The following is a 27,026-nucleotide window of genomic DNA, read 5'->3' as shown; positions in this document are numbered from 1 at the left end:
GAGACTCTGTCAAGCCTAAAGTGAGCCTCCGATCTTCCTAATGACCTCCTGCTAGCCCAGCTGGATGCAAGACAAGCTCATTTAAGCCTCTGCTGACCTTTCACTCCTCCGCCACGATAACTACACCAGTCACTTCCACTGCCTTCAAAACTGTGAACCAAATAGCCAGCGTGGCTCAAAGGTAGACAAATAACATCCCTTTCGTGATACAAAAAAGATTTTTGCAAATTTCTTTTGATGGGACTTATGTTAAATCTCTTGTGGCTACATAACTTACCTTGCAGAAAGATAATATGTCTCTATACTACTTATTCTTATCTTTTCTGGAAACAATCTAGAAAATTTTGGTGAAAGTACCTAGTAGAGCACAGGAAATATTTTTCATGATGGCAGCTCCTTTGAAAGGTCTGTTTTCTTGATTTCCACTTTCCTCTGGCCTGCCACCATCCATTTGATCCTCTGATAGACAATTAGCCTGAGTCTTTCTGATACGTACGTATTCATTTGAGATACTCAGTTTTGGAGATAATTTCCTTTTCTTTTTAAAAAATAGGCCATTTTCCACCAGGACGCAGGCTGGAAGGCTGCATACATACATTATTAACATGTGCTTTTATAAACTCAGGTAAAATTGGCTGTCTTAGGTAAAAGGCTTCTACCAACTCTCTCTAACTTTAAGTGATCATTTGCTGTTTTGCTAAGAGAATAGACTCTTACTGATGGTTGAGCTAAAAAGCATTTATTTTTCTTTTTTAAAGTCTTCTCAGAAATAATGTTTTTGCCATAAGACACAAGTTTCAAATAAATGAATGTGTCAGAATATGAAAGGAGTTCACACTTGCCAAAAAATTACAGTGTCATAAAAAAGAGAGTATGCAGTAACTGTTTCTTTCATGCCAAGATATGTGTGTGCATGTGTGTGAGCAAGGTGGGCAGGCTGAGACTGAGGAGAAATAATGCATTTTGAGAAAGGACAATTTCTCTTCAGTTACTTAACATAAAGACTACACTTCTAAAAAAAATACCCAGATTTTATGTCCTAATGCAAGCTACCTGAATTAAAACAGGAGTTATAAATTCCTGCTAAAAAGCTGTTATACCTAAAGTGTTAGTGATCTTAACTCTAGTACTTTATGGAGTTTATTACTTCTTTTATTAACTGGGGGGAATATGTTACCTACTTCCAGTTTAATTCTTTTTCTTGCTTGCTCTAATTTTGACTTAGGAAAGAAAAAAAAAGCTGCGTGTTCCTAACGAACATATATAAGCGATGCCTCAATTTTGCTGTTGCATATATCAATCTGAATTATTTCCATTCATTCAAAAATGATGTAACATTCTAATCTGAATGCATCGACATAATGTGTATGTGTGTTTATACATGGACACCGGCATAAATAAGAAAATAAAAGGACAGATCATCTTTAATTGACAGAATAGACTCCTTCATCTTGAAAGGTGGTATATGAACTTACTTTATCATATTGATGGGAAATAACAAAATTTTGTAAGTAAAAGGAGACAGAGTTGGGCAATAAGAACAACAGATCTTCCCAAGGAAGTCTCTTGGGTCTGACGACCAGCCGAGGGGAGCCACTAAGTCGGCTGCCTTTTTAGTCCACTCGGTCACCAAAGGGGCACTGGTGGGTCAGTCTGCTCACTAGTAATTGTGTTTTACAGACTTCTAAAGCAATTGGCTCAGTCAGTCCCAATTCAATAAAAGTAGAGAGCAAGAGAGAGAGAGCACTTTTGTTCTATTTTTTACTTGAAATTATTTCATTCAGCAGTCTGTCTTTTTTATTACCAGGACTTGACATTAGCACTCCAAGCTATATTAGCATCCATTTCAGCAGTTCAGTAATGGTATTAAAAAAACACTTAACTTCAACGGTGAATGGTTGTATGACAGTACCATAAAAATCCACATTAAAAAAAAAAACTTCTGTATTTGTCCCAGCAAATTATTTTTCACTTGTTTAACCACTTCAAAACTATGTCCTTGTGATGGGTGTTTATGAGACCTTCTTGTTCTCAGAAGCTGCCAACAGTGGTAGTCTGTTGATTAGGGAAATGGGAAAAGTAGAAAAGGAAAGTCAGTGGGGAGAGTGAAGGTGAAGATACTGTTTACCCTGTGGTTAGATTACCTTCCATTTATCAGCAGAGGTAGATTTGGCAACCTCAGAGCACCCAAGGTGAAATTCTTGGATCCTCATGCATGCCTGGGATTTGATTTTGAACCCAACACTCTCCAAACTTGGGAGCAAAGCCTAAGTACTTTGGCACTGTAGTGTGCTCATAAATGACTACATTAGGTTCTAAATTTTGATTAAACATTCAGTAATTAATCAATGGTAGACATGAAGCAGTTGGCAAGGTCCAGAGCTGCAAAATGTTTAAGACATAAAACATTACGAAGTAATTAGAATATGCTCCTTCAAGAGAAGGATTGCCTTCAATAAAGAGGTAAATGATAGCATCCTGTTTATTGTGGACGTAGGCAGCCAGAGCAATATGATAAACTGCTGGAGATACACATATCAGTAATCATCCACATTATTAGTGCCATTAATCATAATTCCAAAAATATGACAGCAGCAGCCAACTTTTTGACCAATTTTGCTTCTGCCTGTTGGCCATTATAACTTTGCTAATAGACTGCAGAGCTCCTGTGCGTGGCAGTTTGCATTGAGAATGGAAGGTTAATTATATTTGAGCTGCTGATTTCTTCTCTCCTTGGAAAAGGCTTAGCACTTTGACAATCCCAGGAGCTCACTGTTGTTAAATCAGTAAAAGTACTTTATTGAAATTTTCTTTGTTGGTCAGGAATGAGGAGATATTTCAAATGAGATATTAGCACCAGGCTGGGAGAGCCGCTAATGTTTCTTGCTCCTAAATGATCCTTGGGCAGCAGGATGAACTCAGTTGTTTCTTTACATCACTTTGCTCTCTCATTTCTCTCCTACAGATGGGTGAGAAGTTCAGCACTATGAAATACTAATGGTGATGCACTGGAAAATCCCACAAGATTCGGGGTATTCTCATCATGTATAAGGTGTAGGACAGTTGGGGGAAATGCTTAGCAATATTGGAAGAAAATAGCACCTCTTTATTACAAAATTCTGTTTCTCCAGCTGTGTCTATTTGAATAAAAAATAAAAACATCTTTACAACGAATACCCGAATGTTTCTAAAAACCAGGATGTTTAGTAGCATGGGTGCATTGCTGGTTGTTTCACGCAAGTTTTTATTTTCCAAGCAGTTTTGACATCATCCAACAAAAAACATACATTAGATTATGCTCATTTTTATTTGTTCAACAGAGAATTCTAGATAAACCACAGCTAAATAATATTGATTTTCCTGCAAAACACTGTCCCTCCCTTGGGGAACTCACATCCCTAATATCTTTTAATAAGATCATAAATTAACCTTTTTAATGATGTGAAACATTTTTGAATATTCTTGGGAAGTATTTCCTTTGTAAAAGGCCTCAAAGAAATTGATATTCAATGTTGTACACATTAGAAGAGTGCTCACTTTTTTAAAGGCAAAAAATTTTAAGTATGAAGAGAAAAATGCATTCCTGTTATTTTGAAAATACCTCTTCTAAACTCTTACGTAAGACTAGAAAACAAGGGAAGGAAAACTAATTTCACACAGGGTAAATATAAAACTAAAAATTATACCTCAGATTCATTTTCATGTAATCTTTAAAAGATGTCAGAGGTCACCGCTTTGCTTTTCCTGCTGCAAAATTAATAGTAAACTGAATTCTGTATGAGTTGCCTGACAGAGAAAATGTTCAAATTTTGTAAAAACATAATCCTGTTCTTAATGTAGCACACGTCTCACCTTACTGTGCAACAGGTACCCACTGAATAATCAGCACCCTCGAGAAGCCTTGATGTGTCAAGTACTACTCAAAAGTATTATAAAATGGTTAGGGAGCAAGAAGGTAGGTATCAGTTCTACACTTAACCTAACATCCAGCATGCACATTTCCATCTTCCAATCTGCCTTCCCAAATGCCATCACTACATTAACATTTTTTATGCATTCCACAGCAATGACAAATTGTTTTCTAACTGTAGCGCCAGATTTAGTATGCGAAAGACACGTTTGCCTCCACCAACAAACCAATAATTCTCACTAACATCTTCAGAGTTACAACATTTATAAAGTTGCAAAGTGGAGTAAACAAACCATCTGTTTGGCTTTTCCATATATGTCATGCTTTCTTATTAGCATATTACGATTCATTTAGTAAACAAATTTGGTGATTTCGTTCACGTCAAAGTTAGATCGGAAGCTTGAAGATGATTAACATTCCTGGGACAGGCACATTAATACATTGCTTCCTCTGCAAAGTTAAATGGCTCCTCAGGAGAATCGCCCCTTGTTGACAAGATGAGACTGTCAATTTTGTTTGCCTGCCACATTAGGGGCCGTAAGGGGATGGCAGGCTCTGAGAGAGGGGAGTCGTGTAGGCAGCATAATTCACTGTGAATTGAGAAAAGAAGTCTAATTCTGATAAATGGTCGACCCCAATACATCCTACCTGTTATTACAACAGGCGTGCCGTATCTGTGCAGTAAATTAGCTAAACCCCTAAAGAGTTTGGTGTGGGAGCTTATCTTCAAGTGAATAATTTGAATGTAGAGGGAACTGAACTGTCTGCGTGACCAGTATGAATGATTTGTTTTATGTTGAAAGGGAATGAAGTGAGTGAATATCATATTTTTAATTTGCAAGAATTTGCTTAGCTTTTATTTCTTCCATTTAAGATACACGTTTTTACTTTTTGGTTTTTTTTTAACATTATTAACTAATGTGAATTTTCCTCCTGAGCTAGGAGGTGGTTTTCAGGTGTTCTTGAAACAATAACCTATTGAACAACTACTGATTTTGCAGAAACATATAGTGTCAAAAATGTTATTTAATTCACAGAGCTGGAAGCATCCTATTACTAATAAACTGGACAAAAATTATGAGGGGCTAAGTGCAGTTCAGATAAAAGAACTAATGAGGGGGCAGAATTTTAATTTTTCATGCTGTGAATTTCGATAACAGGTTTGCAGATCTGTTATGGGGTATTGTTAACACAGTGTCCCACAATACACTCTCAAGTCTGATATTTAGGCTTAGCCAGATTGGGTATAAATGAATACATTTAATAAATTAATATCTCTTTATACATATACATGCACTATACATACATATACATATATAGTATTTGCTGTGCATCACTGTGATCAGCCTGGGCAATATAATTTGAGAAATATTGGATGCCAGAAGTTGAACAAGAAGATAAAGGCAAAAACTAATCTAAAATGGGGGCTAAATTCCATTTCACCCAAGGCATTATAATTAATTATATAGTATTTTGTTTCACTTCACTAAGTTCAGAGTGTCTCAAAACTGACTCTGAATTAAGAGTTAGATCTTGGACTTTTTCTGTAACCTATAGCTTGATTCAATATTCAGTTTCTGATGCCACTGTCTGATTTTCTAATTTGATCATGACATCATTTCTTTCTTAAAAATAAGTTCCTTCTCGGTGTCTCAAAGCCAATTTACAAACTTTTAAAACGCTTTTTCTTTTACATTAAATGATGTTTTCTTTTCTCTATTTTAATTTTTATGGATTTAACATGGCATAAAGTCAAAACGGTGACTTGGACAAGTGGGAAAGGGAGATGTAAAAAGGAAAAACCTGAAATAAAACTTTGTCCTCTCTGAAGGATGCTTACATTTAGTCAACGGCATTTGATAAATTTGGTGTGTTCTTTGATTGCTTGTATGAGACAAAAAAAGAACTATTAGTTCATTTCAGTCCAGACTGAGTGCTTTCACTCCAAGTTAGAAGTTTGGTTTTATCATTCCTCTATCCTTACTTTTTGCTTTTAGTTTTCAGGAGGCTTTTGGTCAACTTACGTCTGAAAGGTGTAGGAAATATTTACAATTCCAGGCTGAGCCCAAGTTATAGGACTTTGCCATGCCCTAATTATATGACATTACTTTGTACCGCACTGGGATATTAATATAGGGCCAGAATCACCCTTAGCAATATAGGTGCTGCCTTTTTAAAATATTTAGTTGTATGTGTCTATTCTTGGGACCATAGTCTTCCCTCTTGCAGTGTATTTGAGAAAAGGTTCTTTAAGACTCACACATATTACAGAATTAAGACATATATTTATATGTGCATATATATGTTTAAGTATTTATTACGTGCAAAGTATTCTACATCGTCTGCAGGAAACACGACATTTAATAAATTAGTTTGTGTTCTTTATTTCAAGTAACCAACTATCTTGGGACTAAGTTTTGGATCCTTGTCTTAATAAGTGGTAATGTACTTTTTAAGATCAGATCCTTACCCCTTCTACTTATGAACTAATCTTCCCTCTCGACCCTAGGTATTTTTTTTTCTGTGAAAGGAACTTGCCTCCATCTAGCTGTATTGCCTACCTAATAAAAGCAAGTAGAAACAAACAGCTTTCATAATGTTTACGTTCTTGTGAAGTATAAGAAGTTCTAATATAGTCTTCTAGGTTTCTGTTAATGATTATTCTGGACAGAACACTGAGACTATTTCTAAAAAACCACTTTTTTTACTTTATTATTATTTTTAAATTTTTTATTTTTTATTTCTCTCCCCCTCCTTGCCCCACCCCAGTTGTCTGCTCTCTGTGACCATTCACTGTGTATTCTTCTTGTGTCCACTTGTATTCTTGTCAGCAGCACCAGGAATCTGTGTCTCATTTTGTTGTGTCATTTTGCTGCAACAGCTCTCCATGTTTGCAGCACCACTCCTGGGCAGGCTGCACTTTTTCGTGCTGGGTGGCTCTACTTTCAGGGTGCACTCCTTGCACGTGGGGCTCCCCTACGCGGGGGACACCCCTGCGTGGCAGGGCATTCCTTGTGCACATCAGCACTGCGCATAGGCCGGCTCATCACACAGGTCAGGAGGCACCCTGGGTTTGAATCTTGGACCCCCCCCCCATGTGGTAGGTGGAGGCCCTATCTGCTGGGCCAAATCCACTTCCCACTTCTTTTACTTTAAAACCTAGTGATTATCTCTGTTCCTGGAGAACTCAAAATTGGTTCTTTCATGGATTTCTCCACAACTTAATACATACAACTTAGTACTGCTTCCACTAAGAGGGGATTTCTTCTCCTATTTCCAGTACTCTCAGCCCTCGATTCCACTTTAGAATCTCTTCTCTCTATATCTGAGAGGCAGTAGGTGTAGGTTCTTTCTTTGTCTCTTCCATCTTTCCCTTCTTTTCACCTTTTCAGTTTTGCTGAGCCAAATAAATGTGTATTATTCCTCAAATTGCTGTTAACCCTAGGTCTTTGTATCTCCACAGGAGGACAGTATTTTATGACAGTTAATGGTTTGGATTGACTGACCCAAGAGTCTGACAATAGGTCTTTGTTAAATTCAAGTGCTGCCCTTTGCCCATTCTTTGGAGGCTGAACCCTAACCTTTCGTGGACAGGATCAAATCTGGACTCACTAAAGAATTTCAGTCTTTCTTCTTTCCCTCTTTTTTTTTGCTCTTGTCTTCTCCACCCCTTTGAATACTGTATGAGTTTGTTAGAAAATCTCCAGGTCTACTATCATGAGAGTGATCAGAAGACTTTGCACAGCCCATCCTTCCCATTCCCACTTTAAGCATTTTGCATATGGCATTTAAGAAGATTATTAAACAAAAACGAAGGAGATTTAAGAAATGAGCATAAAATAATCAATTCTCTTGAACTGTGGTTGCATAATGGAAATTGACTACCATGAATGAACCCATGTACTGAAGTTATGAACAGCAGAGCTAATGCACTGCCATGAGTTCATCTTTATTATTGCATTACACCTGAATCAATTGATAAAGTAGCTTTTTTTTAAGCGAGGGATGGCACTTAATTGAATAAAAGTCAATGTAATTATATTAGCAGAGACCAACAGTACTGCTGACAGCGGAAAAGGGACACTGTTGAACAGAGTGCCAGAGCTGGTCTACACATTTCTGCACATCGTTTGGTTGACAGATATTGAGGGCTGGTACATCATCTAATTAGATTACAGATTTCTACTGCTGTAAGTGAGAAATGAAGAGAAACATCCCTTCCTGGTAACATATCAGTAGAGATGTGTAATTTCACAAGTCATCTCAGGGAGGATATGTCCATCTGGGTGATCGGTGTGTCCTTTTGTCAGTGTTAATTTATTCTTCCTTATTCAGTGAGTCTTGATGTGACTGCTGTGTGTCTGGCTGCTATTTTCTCAGCAGTGAACCTGGGAAGTGGTAACTGCAGATGTGTGAGAAGCAACACAGAGTTCTAGATTACAATCATCACTAAAACTGTGTGCTTGTGAAATTAAGAAAGGAGGGAGGGTGTTAAAAATAATAAACAGAGGCTAAAATTTCATGAGCTGCTTATAGTTGGCAGATTGTTTTATCAACAGAATAAATAGTACATAGTACAACTCTATTTCCACATCCTTGTAATAACTCTGGTGGTGTCATACCCACATGTCAGGATAAAGACTTCACAGTAGGCATTTCCTGCACTCTGCTTAGCAACCTGCCCTTGGAGTCATCTGCCATCTGACACCAAGGAAATAGGGAACAACTGTGTCAGAACAGGGACCATGGGGACAGCGTCTGTTTTATCATTCACATATCTGCATACTGCATGCATCTGTTTAGAACTCATTTACAGATGATGATGATGATGCTGTGAATTTGGTTTGTCTTAATTTGATTTATGATTTTTGGATTATACAGCTGATCTGAAAATCATCAAGACAACATATGAAGTGGTCGCTTATGACAGAAAAATGAATTTGTGATCAGAACATTTTAAATCCCTATTTTATTGTTTAAGTTTTTTTAAAAAAACAGATGTCTAGAATGTGAATTTGTTTTCTCTCTCTCTCTTTCTCTCTCTCTCTCTCTCTCTCTGTCTTATTCTTGCTTTCTTTTGTGATCGATTTAGCAAAAGATTAGAAAGCTGATCTTATTATCACAAGGTAAGCTCAGCCTTCCTAAGTGCAGTGTGGGGAGGGCTGCTGCCCGCCTTCCCCTTAAACCCAGAGTGCTATATATTGTCTTGTGTGGAAAGGGGGAGAGCTTTCCCACCTTGTCTCTGAGGCACATACCTCTCAACCATCTCTAGGAAATATTAGCCGTGCTTGTCACCAAATGGAGTAACTTATTTTGGGTCTTACATACTTTTTATTTATAATCAGGAGGTCTCTTGAACTTTACGCTGGCCACTGAGGTTATTTCTGTTGCCACAATTACTCCTCCATGATGTAGAGCTTCTGCCATTATGGAGAAGCTATATCTGTATATTTGTTTATCTCTTTACTTTTTGGAAGGGTAGCCTTCAATTTAGGTACTTGTCAAACATGTGAGCCTTTGCAGGTGGAGAGAGGTATATGCCCAAGGGCGCTTTAAGAATATATGGGAGGGGGCATGTAAATACAAAGACAATGTTTTCAGATAGATAATAACGGATCAGGCTTTGTAAATTATGACATCCCATTGGATCCCCTGGGACAAATTGTATCTGTTTTTATACAAGCAAAGCTCTCAGAGGAAAGAGGAAAAGTTTTGCTTATCTAAGAAATATGGGTTCCAATTTTTAAAATAGAGGGACCCTATGTTATTGTTGTGCTTGATTTTTTTGTACTTATTGTGCTTTAATTTTACCCCTTTGGGTTTTTTCCTGTTGTTTAGCGTGATTTTTTTTTGTTAAGGGTGGGAGGGCTTTATTTAAAAAGATTTCTGTTTTCAGGTTTTGTTTTTCAGAATTTCAAATTGGAGAAGTCTAAACACAGTGAAACCATTTTCAACACTAAAATACAGCAGTTTATGAAAATATATTTTACTACTAGATTTAACAAATCCCAAAACTTTGTCAGAAAAAGAATATATGCTGTTAAAGACACTTGTTAATCCTTTTTCAAATTGCTAATCTATGAAGCTAATATTTTTCTATCTAAAACTTCAAATGTAAGGGAGTTCAGGGAAAGGTTCCATTAGTCTTTGAAATTAAAGTTAAACCTAAGTGATCTAGACCATTTACTTCTTTAAAAAAGGGTACTTTTGATATCTTTAAATAAAGGCTTCGGCTACAGATGTGTAAAAAGCCTATTCAGTTTAGGTATGCAGATAATTTTCATTCTTTCATCCTATTTAATATATATTCTAAGATCTCTGTTAATTGGCCCTCTGCAGCTGATGCTGCTACATAATCATGCCAACAGAACAGTCATGACTTTACGTTCATCTTACTATTGAAGAATTTTACTTTTATGAAAGTTATGCTAATGGAAAGCTCCCCTTTTTGCATCCCCACCACCACCACTTACTCCCAAATACGGAGGATGTGGGGAAATGTTTGCTTTCATAATGGTGTAATTAGCAATGAATGTGCTTATTTGATGCTGAATCAATTTTTAAAATGCTCTCCTTTTTCTCACCCCACCCCACTCCCTACCCACTTACTCCCCCCTTCCCTCTTATTTTCCTAGACACAGTGCCAACATAAATCTGCACCGTAAACTGTTGACCAAAGAACTCGATGACATGGGCCTGGACTCGTCGCAGCCCTCCCTTAGCAAGGACCTCCGGGATGAATTTTTGGTGAAGATCTATGGTGCCCAGCACCCCCTGGGGCTCGACGTCAGGGAAGACGCCTCCTCTCCCGCAGGGACTGAAGACTCCCACCTGAATGGGTACGGGAGGGGCGTGGTGGAGGACTACATGGTCCTTGACCTGAGCACCACCTCCAGCCTCCAGTCCAGCAGCAGCATTCATTCCTCCAGAGAATCTGATGCAGGCAGCGACGAGGGGATTCTTCTTGATGACATTGACGGGGCGAGTGACAGTGGGGAGTCAGCACACAAGGTCGAGGCCCCTGCCCTTCCTGGCAGTCTAGGGGCTGAAATTTCCGGGTCTCTAATGTTCAGCAGCTTGTCCGGGAGCAATGGTGGGATTATGTGCAACATTTGCCACAAAATGTACAGCAACAAGGGGACCCTGAGAGTGCACTACAAAACTGTGCATTTGCGAGAAATGCACAAGTGCAAAGTCCCGGGTTGCAATATGATGTTTTCCTCTGTGCGAAGCCGAAATCGGCACAGTCAGAACCCTAATCTGCACAAAAACATTCCCTTTACTTCAGTAGATTAGTCTCAGAATGGACACTACAAATGCCAGCTCTCACCAGATGGCCTACATATTTGAACTGCCATAGTCAGTGTGTGTTTGTGTACTTTTGTGTGCGTGTGTGTATACACATGTATGTTTCTGTGTGTATACACACACCCATTTTCTTTTCGTTAGATAAAAAGATAAACACTAGGTGCTTTTGAATTTTTTCTTTTCCTTTGTAGTTTTGGAAAAGGAGTGGGATCTTTAATTTGGGGGTAAAAACAGCACCCCTTGAGACACCCGTGTACACGTAAACACACACATAAACCTGCAACTATGCCCAATTTTGACAGAATAATTCTTGGTCAACTCCAAAGAGACAAATTGTTGTACCCATAACTTGTTGCCTGCAAAAAATAAAAGGGAAAAAAGAAAAAAGAAACAAAAAAGGAACTTCTTAGAGTTGTCTTTTGTGGACTTTAAGGTTTTGAGAGAATCTTCAATTACAGCATGGCAGATTCACCTGTATATATTTAGCCTTGAGAGGCCGATGATGTAAAACAATTGTATTGATGGTTGTTAAACTCTTTTGTTTAATTTTTACAGTTACATCCAGCTGTTAGATATGCAGGAAAAAAAATAGTTTGCTGGCTAGTTCTATTCATTTATGTTAGCATTAATGCACATTTTTTTTTAGAAAAACAAAAACAAAAAAAAACATGGTCTTGTTTTTACTACCTGCTAGATATAGTGATAAAAAGGTGCTGGCATGCTTTACAGCACAGATCTGATTTTTTAAAATGTCCTGTACTATTACGTAAATCCAGTCATGCACTTTTTTTCATACACTACAAGGGGATGTGTAATATCCATGCTTCTTTTTTTATCCTTAAACTATTGCCATACTTCAGTAAGTGTCTTTTTAAAAAAATTCACTTGTATAAAAATGGTCTGGTCAGTATAGGGCACAAATGCCAAACAAAAGTATTAGTGTTAACACAAAACTGCCAACTTTGCACAAGTTTCCAGAAAAGAAAATACAATTAGTCACTCAACATAACCACAGGCCAATTTGTAGGCCACCAGAAAACTGCTTTTAAAAAAAAAACACTTGGTGATTCTTTCAAGCACCGAATATTATTAGAATCAACATTGCATCCTTCTTGCTTATATGTTAAGTTACTTAAAAGGAAAACAAAATTATGTGGTGTGAAACAGCCAAGGCATTTATTCTTTAGAGGCAGGATAATATTTCAGTGTACAAAAGCCCAAATTACTCACTATGGAACAAAACCCGATACAGTAAAAGAGTTGAGCACTCATTTCCAAGGACATATCCCTTATCCTTTAAAAAGAAAGAAGTCTGAATTGGGTTGGTCTGTTGTATCGCTGTCTAATTTGTTGCAACTTCTGCAATAGTACTATGATACAGACCTATTTGATGGACAAAATCAAAAGACATTTAATAGCAGCTTTGAAAACATCTGCTGAACTTGAACTGAGCAACAGTCCTTTCTGAAAAGCCAAAAGAAGGGGGTTTAAAATAGGACCTCTCACTGTTAATGTTTTCTGTTTCCCCACACGATTTGTCAGAGAGAAATGAAAGCAAGCCTGAAACCAAGCAATTGAGAGTGAGAAAGAGGAGGGAGACTATTCTCCTTTGTTTTGTTTTGTTTTGTTTTGTTTTGTTTCCGATGTTTACACATGTTGCCTGAGCTGGTAAACCGCATGGGCAGCCTCAGTTACCACAACATACTGACTAAATGATATTTACTCAAGTTGAGTCTGTAGCCAAAACCATTAGGGTGTGCATTGCAGGCTGTGTTTTGTTGTCTTTTTTTTTCTTTTACATGGAGTGAAAAAAGATAAATGAGGAATATTTTGTCAAACAGCACATAATAATTTAAAGAGAATGTATTTCTTTTCTGCATTTAATGGCCTCAAACATTTCTCCCATCAGTTTTTAAAAGTTAGAAACGCCCCCTTTGTTTCAACTTTTCATGTCTTTTCCATTTTTCGTGTTTCATCATTTTTTTCTGTGTTCACATCAACATTCACTTCCGTTAAAATTGCCAAAGGAAACTGTTAATATGTTTCTGATGTTATTTTTATTCCTGTAGGATTTATTGTACCTCACAGTATTTATTGTTTCCAAAAATAAGCATAATTAGTTGGGGATTCAGTATTTTTTACATGTGAAAATTTCAGAAACAATAGATTCTGAAAGATAAGCTAGATATGTCTAGGAGCTTTATCTTTCCCTCTCCTTCAGTGGATGCTATGGGGTCATTTAAGTCTTCCTTTGTTCTACAGTTAGGAAAGACCAAAAGTATTTGCAGTACAAAAGAAACTATATCAAACACCATGTCTGTTCAATGACAAATGTTTACGGTAAAAAGCTGAGGAATTAGTAATAACCGTTTTTGTTTTCTTGTACCTTTGAATCCCCCAAAATCTTAATTCCTTTATTTTGGTGTTGTGTTAAATTGAATAGACAGAGATGTTTTCCTTTGTTTTATACCATATATGACTCTGTACAGTATAGTATGTTTGTGAAAGATTGAACTAGAATAATGAAAGTTTGTTTGCAAACATTTTGGTCCTCTTAGCATTCTCTGTATTGCGCTGTTGCCCCATTACTGCCAAATGGGTGGAAAACTATTTTTAATATCCCAACGGAACATTATAGAAACACTGGCTTTGGGGAGTCTGCATAGACTGAAATAAATTACAGTTTGTTTTATTAAATACACATTTGTATTTCAGCAATTTTTAAAAGGTACACTCTTGATTGAGATATCTTATACAGAATCGTTTAGTCTGTTTAATGTCAATAAAAGGTTATGTAGCCGTAGTGACTGAATTACATAGCTGTCAGCAGGTCATATCAACAAAGGAACCAGGAGAACAAATAAGTTTACTTGACACAAACTAGGCTAATGTGCATAGCATAGCCAGTTAGAGGGAGTTCAGAAGAAGTAATGAGATTCTAGAAGTTTCCTTGCTCAGAAACATGAATGTGTTCACCTGTGTTTTGTCAGAGAAATGGCAATAAGTCCTGAACGATTGGCACTTTTTAAGCATCTCCCCTTTTTGCTACTATACTTTTGTGCCTCAAATGCCCAATTGTCATGGTGGCTTTCTAAATGGGTAAAAACCATTTTGGAATATAAAATCTATTTGCCTATCAGGGGAAGGGGAGCATGGAAGGATTTGTAGTCCATAAATGTAAAATCATAAAATGTACAATTCTGCTAGTCCCAAAGTGTTGCTTGTTCTTGGATGTGTGTCTGAGTGTTGGGTTTTGACTAAAGTATAGTTTTAGTTGAGATGGTTATCCCAAGTTTTTACTTGCAAACTGGAAGGATGAAGACACCAGTATTTTCTTTGCTGAACCCTTCATTTTTGCTCATTCCTACTTATTTGTTTTTTCATAGGGGTTTCCTATTCTTAAGCATTTTCCCTCTAGTTGCATTTATTCTATGTTGGCTGAAAATTAATAGTGATACAGGTTTTCTTTGAAGCACCTATTCCCGTTTGATTGATTTTAACAAGAGTTTTATTACAGGTACCAAATTGGGCAGTATTATTAATGCTCACATTCACTAGCTAATGTTGAAACTCACTGTTTTGATCATTTTAAATTATGTTTTTGTAAATATCAGAGAGACATAGTCCCTGTTCAGGAATATCTGCATACTACAGAGTGGGCCAAAAGGGTGCAAGAAAAAGGATAGATAAGTAATTTGATTTCTAAAATGTGATAAAAAAAAAAGCTTCACATTCTTTGTTCTGTTATTATTTGTATTTAAATAAGTCAATTCAGTGTAATGCATTCCAGATCTTTGTCCAGCTGCCCTGTTTGAGCCTGAGCCTTTTAAAGTTTTAAAGGTGTTAATGTTTTCCTTCTCAAGAACATTGCAAACATGTTTTTTTAAAACATTTTTAGCACAATGATACCAGTGTCCTTGTAGTGCAATGTCTTTGATCTTGAATTTTCAGGCCCTTGCAGTAACTTAACTGGTTAACAGCCTGTTAACATATACAATGCTCTTTTTAAAAAAAAAAAAGCTTTGGATATATCAAGAATGGGCTGTTCCAGAGGCATTCTCCTCATTTTTAGCAGAAGAAATTATACACTAGGTTCCTACCAAATAAAATGTGACCTCTTTCCCCCATTCCTCTGCACACCTCAGATATGTGCCAAGCAAATGAGAATGGGGACCCTTGACAATTAAACATAAAGAATTCCATATCCAGATTGAGTCATATAAGGTTAACATCTTGACCTGGACAGTCCTAACTTGTATTTGGTCTGAAAGCATTAGGTCAGATTGACTTGAGAGTAAATAAAATTCAACTGTAATAGGATATCATACATTTGCGATCATAAAGAGACAAATCATCCAGAAAAAAACTTTCTTTTATCCTACACACATCCCTCTTAAAAGCATCTTTTAAATTATGAGAAACAGATTCCGATTTTTAAAAAATCACTTGTCTCAAGTTGTAATACTTAAATTAGGGAATTTTACTTTTCCCTTTTCTTTGTTTTTTAATGGGAAAAAATATGCAGAAAATCCTTTTAAAGGGGTGCAAATGAGTAAGGATAATAAAAGGTGCCAAAAAACCTTCAGGGATCCCAATTTTCCCTTCAGAAGCATAATTAGAGGGTTGGAACCTGCCCTGGTTTAGGGATGGGTAGAGAAGAAAATAGTTAATACAAGGAAAGCGTTTGCTAGAGACTGCCTAGCAGTGGATGAGAGCATATAGGTGCAGTGACCTGCGGAGCTCCCCAGGACAAGGGGAGTCCTTGAACACCCTGACTGCAGAAGGGAGGAGGAAAGCAAGGACGATGGCGTGGAAGAGCCCAAGTCCCTTAGGGCTCAGGAGAGCTACCAAGGGCAGTCAGAGGCATTTGGTCTTTGTGTGTTTTGTTGTTGTTTGTTTTGTTTTTGAGTGGGACATAATGCTCTAGTCTCTTGGAGAGCAAAAAGATGCAAGGGGTCACTTTAGGTTATAGAAAAGGCTAGTGGTCAAACTCAGCTCAGTGATGATGAGGGACGTAGAAGTGAGCGGTTGCCAGCACAGATTCGTTCCTTCCCCCATCGTGACTTTCATTTGCCGCTGTAGCAACACAACACAGCCATGATTATATGCTACTTGGCTAAAGATCTGATCAAAACGTGATCTCCTCATTCACCTTCCTACAAGATGTAAAAAAACCTTTGTATTTTCGTATTTCCACTTAGAGCTAAACCAGGTGGTGGTCTTGCTCATGTTGGTATATGGCCGTATCTGATCTGTCCCAGACTCGCATTATCTTACGGCCTGTGGTTGGGAGAGTTGTTTGCCCTAAGTGGTCATTTTCAATTATTATTTTGTAAACCTAGCTGTAAAATGGACCAGCGACTTATTTATCCTCACTCTTGCCGAAATACCTACTCTTTTCTTCCCTGTGATTTTCCATCATCCTCACTTTTCCCATATCTTGCAAAAAATGATTCTTAGGGTCACTCGGCAATCAATAACTGGACATCAAATACTATCTTTTTGGCATTTGTTGAAAAATCCAAATGCCTTAATAAGAGGGTTATTTTTACACGTATGCTAAATTAGATCAGCATTATTGTTCATTATGATGCCATATGTATTTTTAAAGCATCATGCTATAGTTGTCATAAAACTGTCTTTATTCTTCTCTAAAGTGTGTGGTAAATTCATTTGACCTTTACTGCAAAAAAAAAAAAAAGCTCTTTTTTATAATATATAGGGTTCCAAGACAAGGCTCAGTTTGTAACAAATAGTGGACCATTACAAAAGAGGAAAGGAAAAAACCAGGACTGAGCAGTGAGAAGCTTCAGTTCAATTTCACCTCATATCTTTCTAATAACTTACTTGTCACTTTATTACCTTCCAGTAATGTGAACGCTGCTGACAAGACTGTCACACTAACAGCAGACAACACCCTCTCTGCTTCAGCCCCAGCTCTCCTGGCTACTTATTGCCCTGGCCCTGAAGGGACACAAACTAATAGCGTGCTTTCCAGTTCAGCACTTGGCCATCAAATATAAAAGGATGCGTAATTGCCTGTTTATCCCTTGTGAAGGGGAAATTGAGTACAAAGGCTAGGTTTTCCTTCCCAGTTCCCTGATGTGCGCACACATCCACAATCAGCCTCTCTCACTCTCTCCTTCTGCCCTTCCCCTCCTCCCAACACAAAAACACATACACACACCTGAACTGTCTTTGGGAAGCCCAAGGCTGCCCCTGGGTGCCCTCCCCAGCTAGTAAGTGCGCAGTAACAAGATGATTTCTCAAAATGTCAGTAGAGAGATGTTGTCTGGGATGGCCATTCTTTGCTTCTTTGGAAACTTAAGTATTGCAGTTCCATGCTCATCTGTTTTGGTAATTAGAGCAAAATTTCCTGCAAGTCAGTGGCATGAATAGATTAGATTGCTCCATATTCTGTAAGGAAAGGATTAAAATCTTTTTCTTCCCCTTCAAAAAGTTGCATGTTTTGTAAAATTGGTTGTGCATGGTGGAAAAATGTTTTTTTAACATTGGCCTCCACTCATGGGTCTAAGAGTACACATATATCTTTCAATAGCAGCCTCCAAATCCATAGCATAACGTGACAGGTTCACCTTCATTTTGTTAATCTGGAGTGACAGTTTGAAAAATTTTTAAAAATCCCAGGCCTTTGGCTTTAATCACTAAAGTGAGGATTACCCTCTCCTTAAAGGTAAATTCTATTTTTTCCAAATTCTTCCCTTTGAGAGAAGGTTGGTAGGTACAAGTACAGTGAGCTTTATGAAATTGAGTGACTGGTGACAGGACCAACAGTTCAAAGGCAAAATAAATGAAAATACTATGTTCCAAAATACCTTGAACCCAAATAATACGTAGGTACTGGCTACTATTTTTGTCTATTGAGTTAATAAGTGATGGCTGGAAAAGTGGCTAGTTGATGACTCCACGAGGTAGAAGCTGTATGGACATCTCCCTCACGGAGCTCGGCTGCTCCGTGCTTCCTTCTACCCCTCAGCAGCAGAGAAGAGAGCTGACCTCAACTACCCGCAGCCATATTTCCGAATAAGATATTTATCAATAAAATAAGGCACATGTAAGTATCATCTTTGTGAACTTTTGGAAGGAGAGAAAAAGCATATTTAGGGCCAGACAGCTTAGCAGGTCTGTGTTGACAAACCTGTACTGAATAATTTCATCAACCAGTCAGAAGGCTGGGAAGAAAAGCACTTTGAGAAAGGACTTTTGGGTCAGAGAAAAGACAGTTGACTTGATGTTTGTTTAAAGTTTCCCTCTATGGGTGTATTATTTATCAAGCTTCTTAATAGAATCTTAAATTAATTCAGTTGCCAAAATTGCACAGATTCTGCTAGCTGATACTAGCTTTTTCCTCAACTCTAAATAACAGGATGCTTAACAATATTTCTAATATCTTTTCTTAACACTCTTTGTAGCTCTTTTTTAAAAGAATCTTTGAAGAGAAATAAGAGCAGCAAATGGTATATTAACAAAAATGGAGAGAAGTAGAGTATACAGTATCTTTCTTGAAGACAGACAGTATCTCAGTGCTATACCAAGACTTTATAAGGCCACCTGTTGCCAAATTATAATGTTGAGATAATGCACGGCTAAAACGGCAAATTCATCAATTATTAAGCAGCTCTGCCCACTTCTGTTATGGAATGTAAGGACTTAGGGGGTGACTCTGGGGAGATCCTGGACATGTGAAAGGGCTTGGATCATCTGGCCCTGGAAACATTTTCCCAAGTGGGGGGGGAACCCCAAAACCTCTTGGTAGTTCCCCTTGCAAGGCGAACTGACCTGGCGCTGTTTCTCTAGGAGCCTCTCTGCCTGCCTTTTTCAGGCTGGAGACAAAGCACTCCCCACCCCAGCTGTGAATTGGTGCCCTGGCCATGGAAAGCATTGATTCATGAGGTACGATGCTCTTGAACTCCCAAACAATGTGCTGAGTTAATAGGTTCACTTGAGACGTATAAACCAAGGCTGATTTTTTTTTTTAATCTACTACTCAGTTTGGAGCGTTTTGCATGTATTTGTACAGAGTAATCCATTGCTTTCATTCCCTATCTTAATCTCCCCTGATTTCTCCATTGTCTTTCTTACTCCTGCCCTTTGCTCTTTTTCTGATGTCACTGTTCTACCCCCTGCCCCAAAATACCTTTTCTGAAGCAAAAAGGTAGACGCTCTCTCCTTCATCCGGATTTTGACAGCTTTGGAAACTGTGTTCTTCCCTGCCCAGAGTTTACATAATGTGGATAGGTGAATGGGATATTCTAGTATTACAGTTCAACCTGATTTGACTATCTAAGATTCACAATATATGGTGCACTCACTTTCGTGTGCAAACTTTGGTTCAACTGCCTTGCAGAGAAACTGTACCACATTCCTCCCAGTGCCAATATGCAAAGTGCAGGAGAGCTAAACGGTGGGGAGGAGGAGGTTAGAGGGAGGAGGGAAGTTGAGAAACTTGAATCTGAGGCGGCTTGGGTCTTTGAGAGTGCAGCCCACGTGACTGTCTGAAGGCGATTGATCAGGAATGCAATCTGGGGTTCCAAAGCGAGGGAAACATCCCTGGTTTATCTTACCAGGCTGTTGCTTCTTTTCTGCTTCTTTTAAGATGGGGGCAGGCTAGGGCCATGGGGAAGAAAACTCTCTGTTCTGTACTGTTGATAATGGAGTAGTCCTTTTAGAGCTAGCAAGTTGCCTCACATTTGGGAAAAAAACGACTTAGTCACCCTCAAACCCACTGGTATGTCTCAATAACAAAAGCATTTGACTCAACTTGCATTTTTGACAGCAAAAAATGGCCAAAGGGAATGGAAATATCTTGAGAGAAAGGAATTTTTACCAAAATATGTCCTCTCCTGAGAATGTGGAGCCTTAACCAAGTTTAAGTTGTCCTCCTCTGTATCAAACCAGTCTCTTTCTCTAAGGCTGCCACAGAACCAAAGTCTGTACTACAAAGCGTAGCTGCACCAAGGGACATGAACAGCTTGCATCATCCTGACCTAATAATTGTGACGTTGGTAGCTTCATAAATACTGTATGTACCTTAAACAGGGGTTTTGTTTTTGTTTGTTTGGTTTTTTTTTGTTTTACTTTTTTATTTGTTTTTATGAGTAGTCTAAGGGAATTAAAAGTTTTTATTTGCTATTTCCTTTGTTGTATTTTCTGTACTATAACTGTCTACAGTATGTCTTTTGCATAAAATGCATAAGGGTTTGGGGATGTAAATGGAATTCTATTCATATTTTGTCCAAATACCTCTTGTAATTTGTATCAAAATTCTTGTACAATTTTTATATTAAAGATTTATCAGTCACTGATCTCTTCTTGCCTTCTTGATTTGAAGAAAGCACTACAAATTCAAGTTGAGCTTTACAAAATACACCTGGTATCACATCAACTCACAAGGTAATTCACATTCGTTGGATAATTCAGAGCCAATCTCCTGTTTGGAACAAACCCTGGTATTATTTAATAGACTTCTTAGTAAGATGAAACTCATCTCTTGCTGAGACGGAAAATCCAGGTCAGAGCTACACAGATCCTACCCAGTCCCAGCGGAGCCCAGCAAACATGGCCCTGAGTTTTTCCTCACCCAAACTATCCTTTTGGGGATGCCTTGTCTGAATTCTTTTGCCCCCAAAGCCTTTGCCCCTGATCTTTTGAGTAAAGAAGACCAAGGGAAGAATTTAGTGTTCTTTATACCTTAAGTCTCTGCAAATAATTTTTCCCACCCCACCCTTGGAATTTGTGAACAGCAGCCAAGAGGATGATGACTATATTTTTTTCAGACTAAATGCTGGTGTTTCAGTTTATATTCTCTTGGCAGTGGTTTTCTGCAGATTGTGCTTGTTATCATCTAGAAGTAAAACTAGCAGATGGAAAGATGTCATAATATGCGACATTTCCTCCCACTATCATACTGCTTGAGGGACAATGGGAAGAAGCATGTAGAAGGTGCTTTTGACTCAGCATTGTTTGATATTACACCAAACTCTTCAGGCAATCCTATTTTTAAAATTAGGCTAACCCAGACTGTAACTCTTGGCTGGGTTCTCCCCTCCAGTTCATTATTTTCTGTTCTCAATCCCCAGAGCCAGGTTTATCTAGTCTGCCCAGCTTGTATTACCCACTTCTCCAAGTTGCTCTGCCCATAACTCAGGGGCATGAGTTACCCAGACTCTAGTAAGGCCAGCAAGGGCTGGGTAAGCACTCCAGCTGCTTTCCATGCCGGGGCACGGGGCTGCTCAGTTTCAGACACCACCACGGGAGGGCCCTCCCCAGGCAGCAGGGGTGTGGGCCACCAGGCCATGAAGGGCCTCACCCCTTGATTTCTTCTGAGCACCAATGGAAGGGTGACTGGGTGAGGGTGAAGAAATAAAAGGTTAAACAACTTTGGGGGAGTCAACCTCTGTTGAGGCGTGCAGTTATTAAATGTCATGGATGTGTCAGCTCACTCCTTCAGGGAATCTAAGCATAATTATGATCTTTTCATGTGTCATAACACGTCTGTAATTGGCAAGAATTCTCCCCCAAACAGCTCTCTCTTCTCTTAAAAAGAAAAAGTTGTTTTAAATGTGATTAAATGATGGAAATCCTCCTGCTTACAAAAAAGCACCCATGAAGACAACTCTTGGCACAAAGCTCATCAGAACTGCCTGGGTTGCGGCCAGCTTCTCTCCTGAGCCACTGGAAGACTCGCTGTCTGCTTGTTTGCCCCTTGTCAGTTGACAATATGGCAGGAGATTAAGTGCTACTAATTTAATAAAGCTGCTGTGAGGACGAAGCTGATCTATCAGCATTGGTGGGGGGTTGGGGAGGGGCGATGAGAATATTGAATTGCCTGAAGTAATACCAGTGGGGCAGGGGGGGTGGATCTATCGATCCTCAGTGAGGCGCAGTTATTTTTAGTCAGCTGACTCTGGAGCACCCAATCATTACCCATATTCATCTGAGACGTATAATGAACAGAGGTATTGATTAGCAGGGGTAGCTGAGGAGATTTCCCAACAGTGCTAGTTCACAGTGATAGGTCTCCAATGGGAATTCAAGCCAGTGCTGCCCTGGAACATAACTTATTGTGTTCTAGGTCCTTCTATTGATTTTACGTGGGGGTGGGAGGGACAGCCTTGCACACAGTGGTGCTCCCTTGACCTTTTTCTGAAAGCTTCCTTGGGGAAAAAGAAAACAAAACAAAAGCTCTCTGCAACACTCAACAAGTACACAAGCCTGCTCTAAGTTTTCTGCTTCTCACCAGGCTGGCTGTCCTACCTCCTCTTTGCTTGCTGTATGTGTTACCGTGATTTACAGAAATTCGCTTGAAGCCGGGACCTGCCAGTCAGAGTGCAGAGCCATCAGGCATAGGAAGCCTTCCCTCCCCCAAAGATCAACATATGGCTTCGGGAAACGATCGTGTTAGGCTAATTGCACCAAGTAGGCATGGTAGGAACATAATGAGTCCCGGTTTTAGCATGCTGACCCCAGACCCAGTGATGCCAGCACATAGTAACTTTCCAAGCATTTTGCCTCATGGCAGGAATCCTCATTGAGCTGCTGTTTGCAAAAGGCATTTGGTTGGATTTCTAGCATGTGCCCTGAACCTGCACTGCCGCGTTCCAATCGCATGAGGAATTTTGCCGTGCTGCACACAGGAGCCCTTGTCCTTCCAGGTAACTAGTGGTGACCGGCATGCCATTACCACCAGAAGCCGTGTACTGCCTGATGGGCGCCATGCTGCTTAACATGCTGATAAGTCACTAGAAACCGTTAAACCCCAGGGAGAAGGAGTATCAGAGTAAGACAAGGACAGATGTAAAAAAATAAAGCTCAAATGCATCGTTAGAAACCAGAAATGCACAAAGTAAAACTGTCTGTCAGCCACACTGGATTTTAGCAACGCTCGACTTCTGTATTAATGAAATGCTGTAGGAACTGGAAGTCAGCCCTTAACCACTGAAGCAACAGGGAAGTTTCTCTATACTTGTCACCTCTTACCTGAATCCAGTTTTTTCAGGATGCTTAATTTTATTTGCCTCACGTTGTCATCAGCAACCTGCCTTAATTGATCTTACCTTGCTCAGCTGACTTTTTTATCTTCAGGCACAGCCTCTCTTCAAGTTTGGGACTTGTATACCTGCCACCTTCAGCCTTTTCTTTCTCTTCATTACTCTCTCCACCATAATGTTCAACTCAATTTCTGTTTTCTTGGCTGATACCATTAAAAAAAAAATCAGTTCAATATATTTTGATCCTCTGGGGTTGGACTGTACCTTGACTTCTTTCCAAATGTAAGAGCTTATAGGAAAAAAGTATGAAGGACTTCAGTAATTTTAAATCCAGAATTCTGTGCATTTTGTATCAACTTGAAGTTATTGGAATGCTCAGGGAAAAAAAATAATAGACGATTGTAAGCAATTGAATTTGGAGGTTATCAGGGTTCTGGGCATGTGCTGTGCGAGGTGATTTAAAATTATTAGGGCACTTCCAAGTTTTAGAGAGATTCATTTTTACAAATATAAATGCTATTAGCAATTCAAAGCACTCTCATAACTCCCCATCTTTGTTCTACCCCATGATCTCAATTTCAATTTTTATTATTTTTTAAAGTGGAGCATTTCCTTTCAAAGTTTCACAAAGTCATTTGCAGGCTGAAAACAAGACACTTATTTGATTATTTTCAGATGTCACATCAATTGGTCTTCAGCAGAAAGTAATCCTGCAAGATGTTATGCTTTTAATGCTTTCTTGTTCTTTCAAAAACCACAAACCTGTGTGCTTAAAAATATGACTCTTTCCAAAGCCCTCAGCCTCACCCACAGAGCTGGCAATGGAAGGATAGTCTCAGGCTCACATCGGCCTTTCCTTTTGAAGGAAACAACAAAGCCCACTCATTTTTCATACATAGTGTGTGAGCATAAGCAGATAGGGGGACAAACAGTATGTGGGTGAAATCCGGGAAGTTGTGTCCCATAAAGCTGAGCTGTTTCTCTAGTCCTCATGGTGTGTGGTGCAGAATAAGTGTTCGATCCATATTGATAGAATGCGTGGGTGAGGGAACGGGGATGGGTGATAGATGGGTGGGGGGCTGGAGCTTTATTAATGCCAGAGTCAGGTTCCAGGGCTGAGTAAAAGGAGGCACGCATCCCCTGCCCTGTCTCTCCCACTGAATCCAACTACAAAACCTGAGTATTTAATAGAATGCATGAATTAGCTACTTAAGGGCTCTGAAAAGTAAACAGCAGTGTAGGAGGATTGAGGAAGAAAACCAGAATTCAAGCCCCACTGAAATGGTAGTGTGGTTATCATTTTTCCCCTCCAATGTTCCTTGGCCTGAACCCAAAGAAACCTGAAACCCAGAAGAAGGATTAGGGCATGGGACAGATATACCGGAGAAGTCCTCTAGTTGAGGAGTGGAAAAGGAAACAAGTGCTCAGAGAGAGTGGGAGAAATACCCTGTTTGTTTTTTTTTTCTTCTTTTTCTATCCTCCATTCTCTGTTCCCTGCCCCAAACTCAAGCAATCCTGTGGCAATAGTAGCAGCAGAAGCAATGGGAATCTTCCGGAGCCAAAACTCTGGGGAGGAACTCTTCTCCTGGATTGAGGGAGCAGTTGCCCCAAGAGGGTGGGAGTATTCCTCTTTCTTTTGATCCTCCTCTGTCTGGCCACCACTTGGCCCTGAAGCAAACACAGTTATAGGACGTGCAAGGCAGAGCACCAGCTTTCTGGCCAGGGGACTGAAAAGCTGAGGCTGGATAGTTCAGGGAAATCACAGAGAGGGAGGTCCTGGGAGACCCACTAAACTTATGAATTCCTGGGCTCACCCCTGAGCTGTGTGTACATGGATATAATGCTACACAGAGCAAATTTTGAGAAGTAAGCTATGAGCACAAACCAGGCCTGAAACTGGCCACTGGGTGGTGCACGCGAGGGACTAATCCAATAGTGTAGCAAAGACTTTGAAAACTGAACTAGCAATGGACCCACAACCCACAGAAGACTGGATGCACCTTGCAGCCCGAGCTCAACTAGGTCAAAGGCTTGCTAAAAGCATATCAACATTCTCCATGGGATTGAAACAAGACCCTGAGGGTGTGGTTCACACACCTAAATGAAGCAAGCTGCTATGAGAAAGGCCCACATGGCAAGGAACTGAGGGCAGCCTCCAGCCAATAGCCAGAGAGGACCTAAAGTCCTCTGTCTGACGGTCAGCAAAGAAATGAATGCAAGGAACTGAAGCTCACTGTGGGAACATGGAAGCAAAGTTGAGCTTTCAGATGAAATCACAGATACTCAGTGAACCCCTTGATTGCAGCTCTATGAGAGACGAAGTGGAGGCCCCAACTAAACCTGACCTACAGACACTGTGGGATAATGTAAAAATGGAATTTCAAGAAAGTGAATTTTGTAATATTTGTTACACAGCAATAGAAACACAGAATACAATGCAATATTCGAAACGTCCAGGATAAAATCCAAAAATTTTCAGCTTGTGGAGTACCAGGAAAAATCTCCTTTCTCATGGGAGAAGACAATTTGAAAATGCAATTCAGAGATGACAAAGATGTTGGAATGATCTGAAAAAGATTTAAAGGCTGAAAAGCAAGAATTATTAAAATGTTCCAACAATAAGGGCAAACACTTTTGAAACAAATGGAAAGACAGAAAATATCAGCAAATAAATAGAAGGTATAAAGAAGAAAGAAATGGAAACTTTGCAGACAACATACAGATGGTTCATATATTTTTATCTATTCTATCAGTCTACGTCTTTAATTGGGGAGTCAAGCCCGTAACATTCATTGTTATTACTGTAAAGGCATTTACTTCATCCATTTTGTCCTTTGGCTCTCTGTTGTCATTGTTCTATTGTCTGTCTCACCTTTTAGTTTACCCTTCCTAATAATCTTCATTTCTATACTCTTCTCCAAATCTCTCAACCTTGTTTTTCCCTTTCAGGCTGCAGCACCCCCTTTAGTATCTCTTGTATTTCTGGTCTTTCGGTAACATAATCTATCAGTTTTTGTTTGTCTGTGAAGACTTTGAACTCACCCACAGTTTTGAAGAACATTTTTGCCAGGTGCAGAATTCTCGGCTGGCAGTTTTTCTCTTTCAGTACCTTAAATACATCATACCACTTTCTTCTCACCTCCATAGTTTCTGATGAGAGGTTAGCACTTAATCTTATCAATTTTCCCTTGTATGGGATGCTTGGCTTTTCTATTGCTGCTCTCAGAATCCTCTTTTTGTCTATGATATGTGTCATTCTGAATAGTTGGTGTCTTGGAGTAGGTCTATTTGCATTTATTCTGTTTGGGATTAATTGTCCTTCTTGGATATTCATATTATGTCTTTTATAAGGGTTGAGAAGTTTTTAGTCATTATTTCCTTAAATATTCTTTCTGCCCCTTTTCCATTCTCTTCTATTCCTGGGACACTGATAATGTGAATGTTTTTGCATTTCACATCGTCTTTTAATGCCCTGAGACCCTGTTTCATTTTTTCCATTCTTTTCTTTTTCTGTTCTCCTGTCTTTTTAAGTTCAGAGGAACATCTTCAAAATCACTGATTCTGTCTTTGAGCAATTCTGAATCACAAATTCTGTCTTTGAGCAATTCACATCTGCTCTTATGTACCTGTAATGTATTTTTCATCTCACCCACTGTCTCTTTCATTCCCATAAAGTCTGTTACTTTTCTTTGCAGGCTTTCAAATTATGTTTACCCAGTGTCTTCTTAATATCCTTTATTTCTTTAGTCATTTTATTTAAATTCTTTGAAATGATTTAGAAAGTTGTATGATTATCA

General features: G+C 39.0%; 1 protein-coding gene across 11 annotated transcripts in view; it reads left to right on the top strand.

Annotated features, from left to right (window-relative positions):
• The window catches only part of BNC2 (basonuclin zinc finger protein 2), a 454,270-nt gene extending 433,726 nt beyond the window's left edge, over positions 1-20,544 (top strand). For 10 of the 11 annotated variants that reach the window (XM_058301895.1, XM_058301894.1, XM_058301892.1 and 7 more), the window contains one exon: positions 10,546-20,544. In XM_058301895.1, coding sequence (XP_058157878.1) covers positions 10,546-11,206 — 661 coding nt within the window. In that variant the 3' untranslated portion in view covers positions 11,207-20,544. Of the gene's footprint in view, positions 1-9,002; positions 9,037-10,545 lie in introns of all 11 variants that reach the window. The other variant, XM_071216753.1, reaches the window with a different exon arrangement.
• Positions 20,545-27,026: the final 6,482 nt, after the last annotated feature.

Source organism: Dasypus novemcinctus, chromosome 8 (genome assembly GCF_030445035.2).
Source record: "Dasypus novemcinctus isolate mDasNov1 chromosome 8, mDasNov1.1.hap2, whole genome shotgun sequence".
Lineage (NCBI taxonomy): Eukaryota > Metazoa > Chordata > Mammalia > Cingulata > Dasypodidae > Dasypus > Dasypus novemcinctus.
Note: the sequence above shows the minus strand (reverse complement) of the source record. Positions and strands in the feature narration are given on the sequence as shown.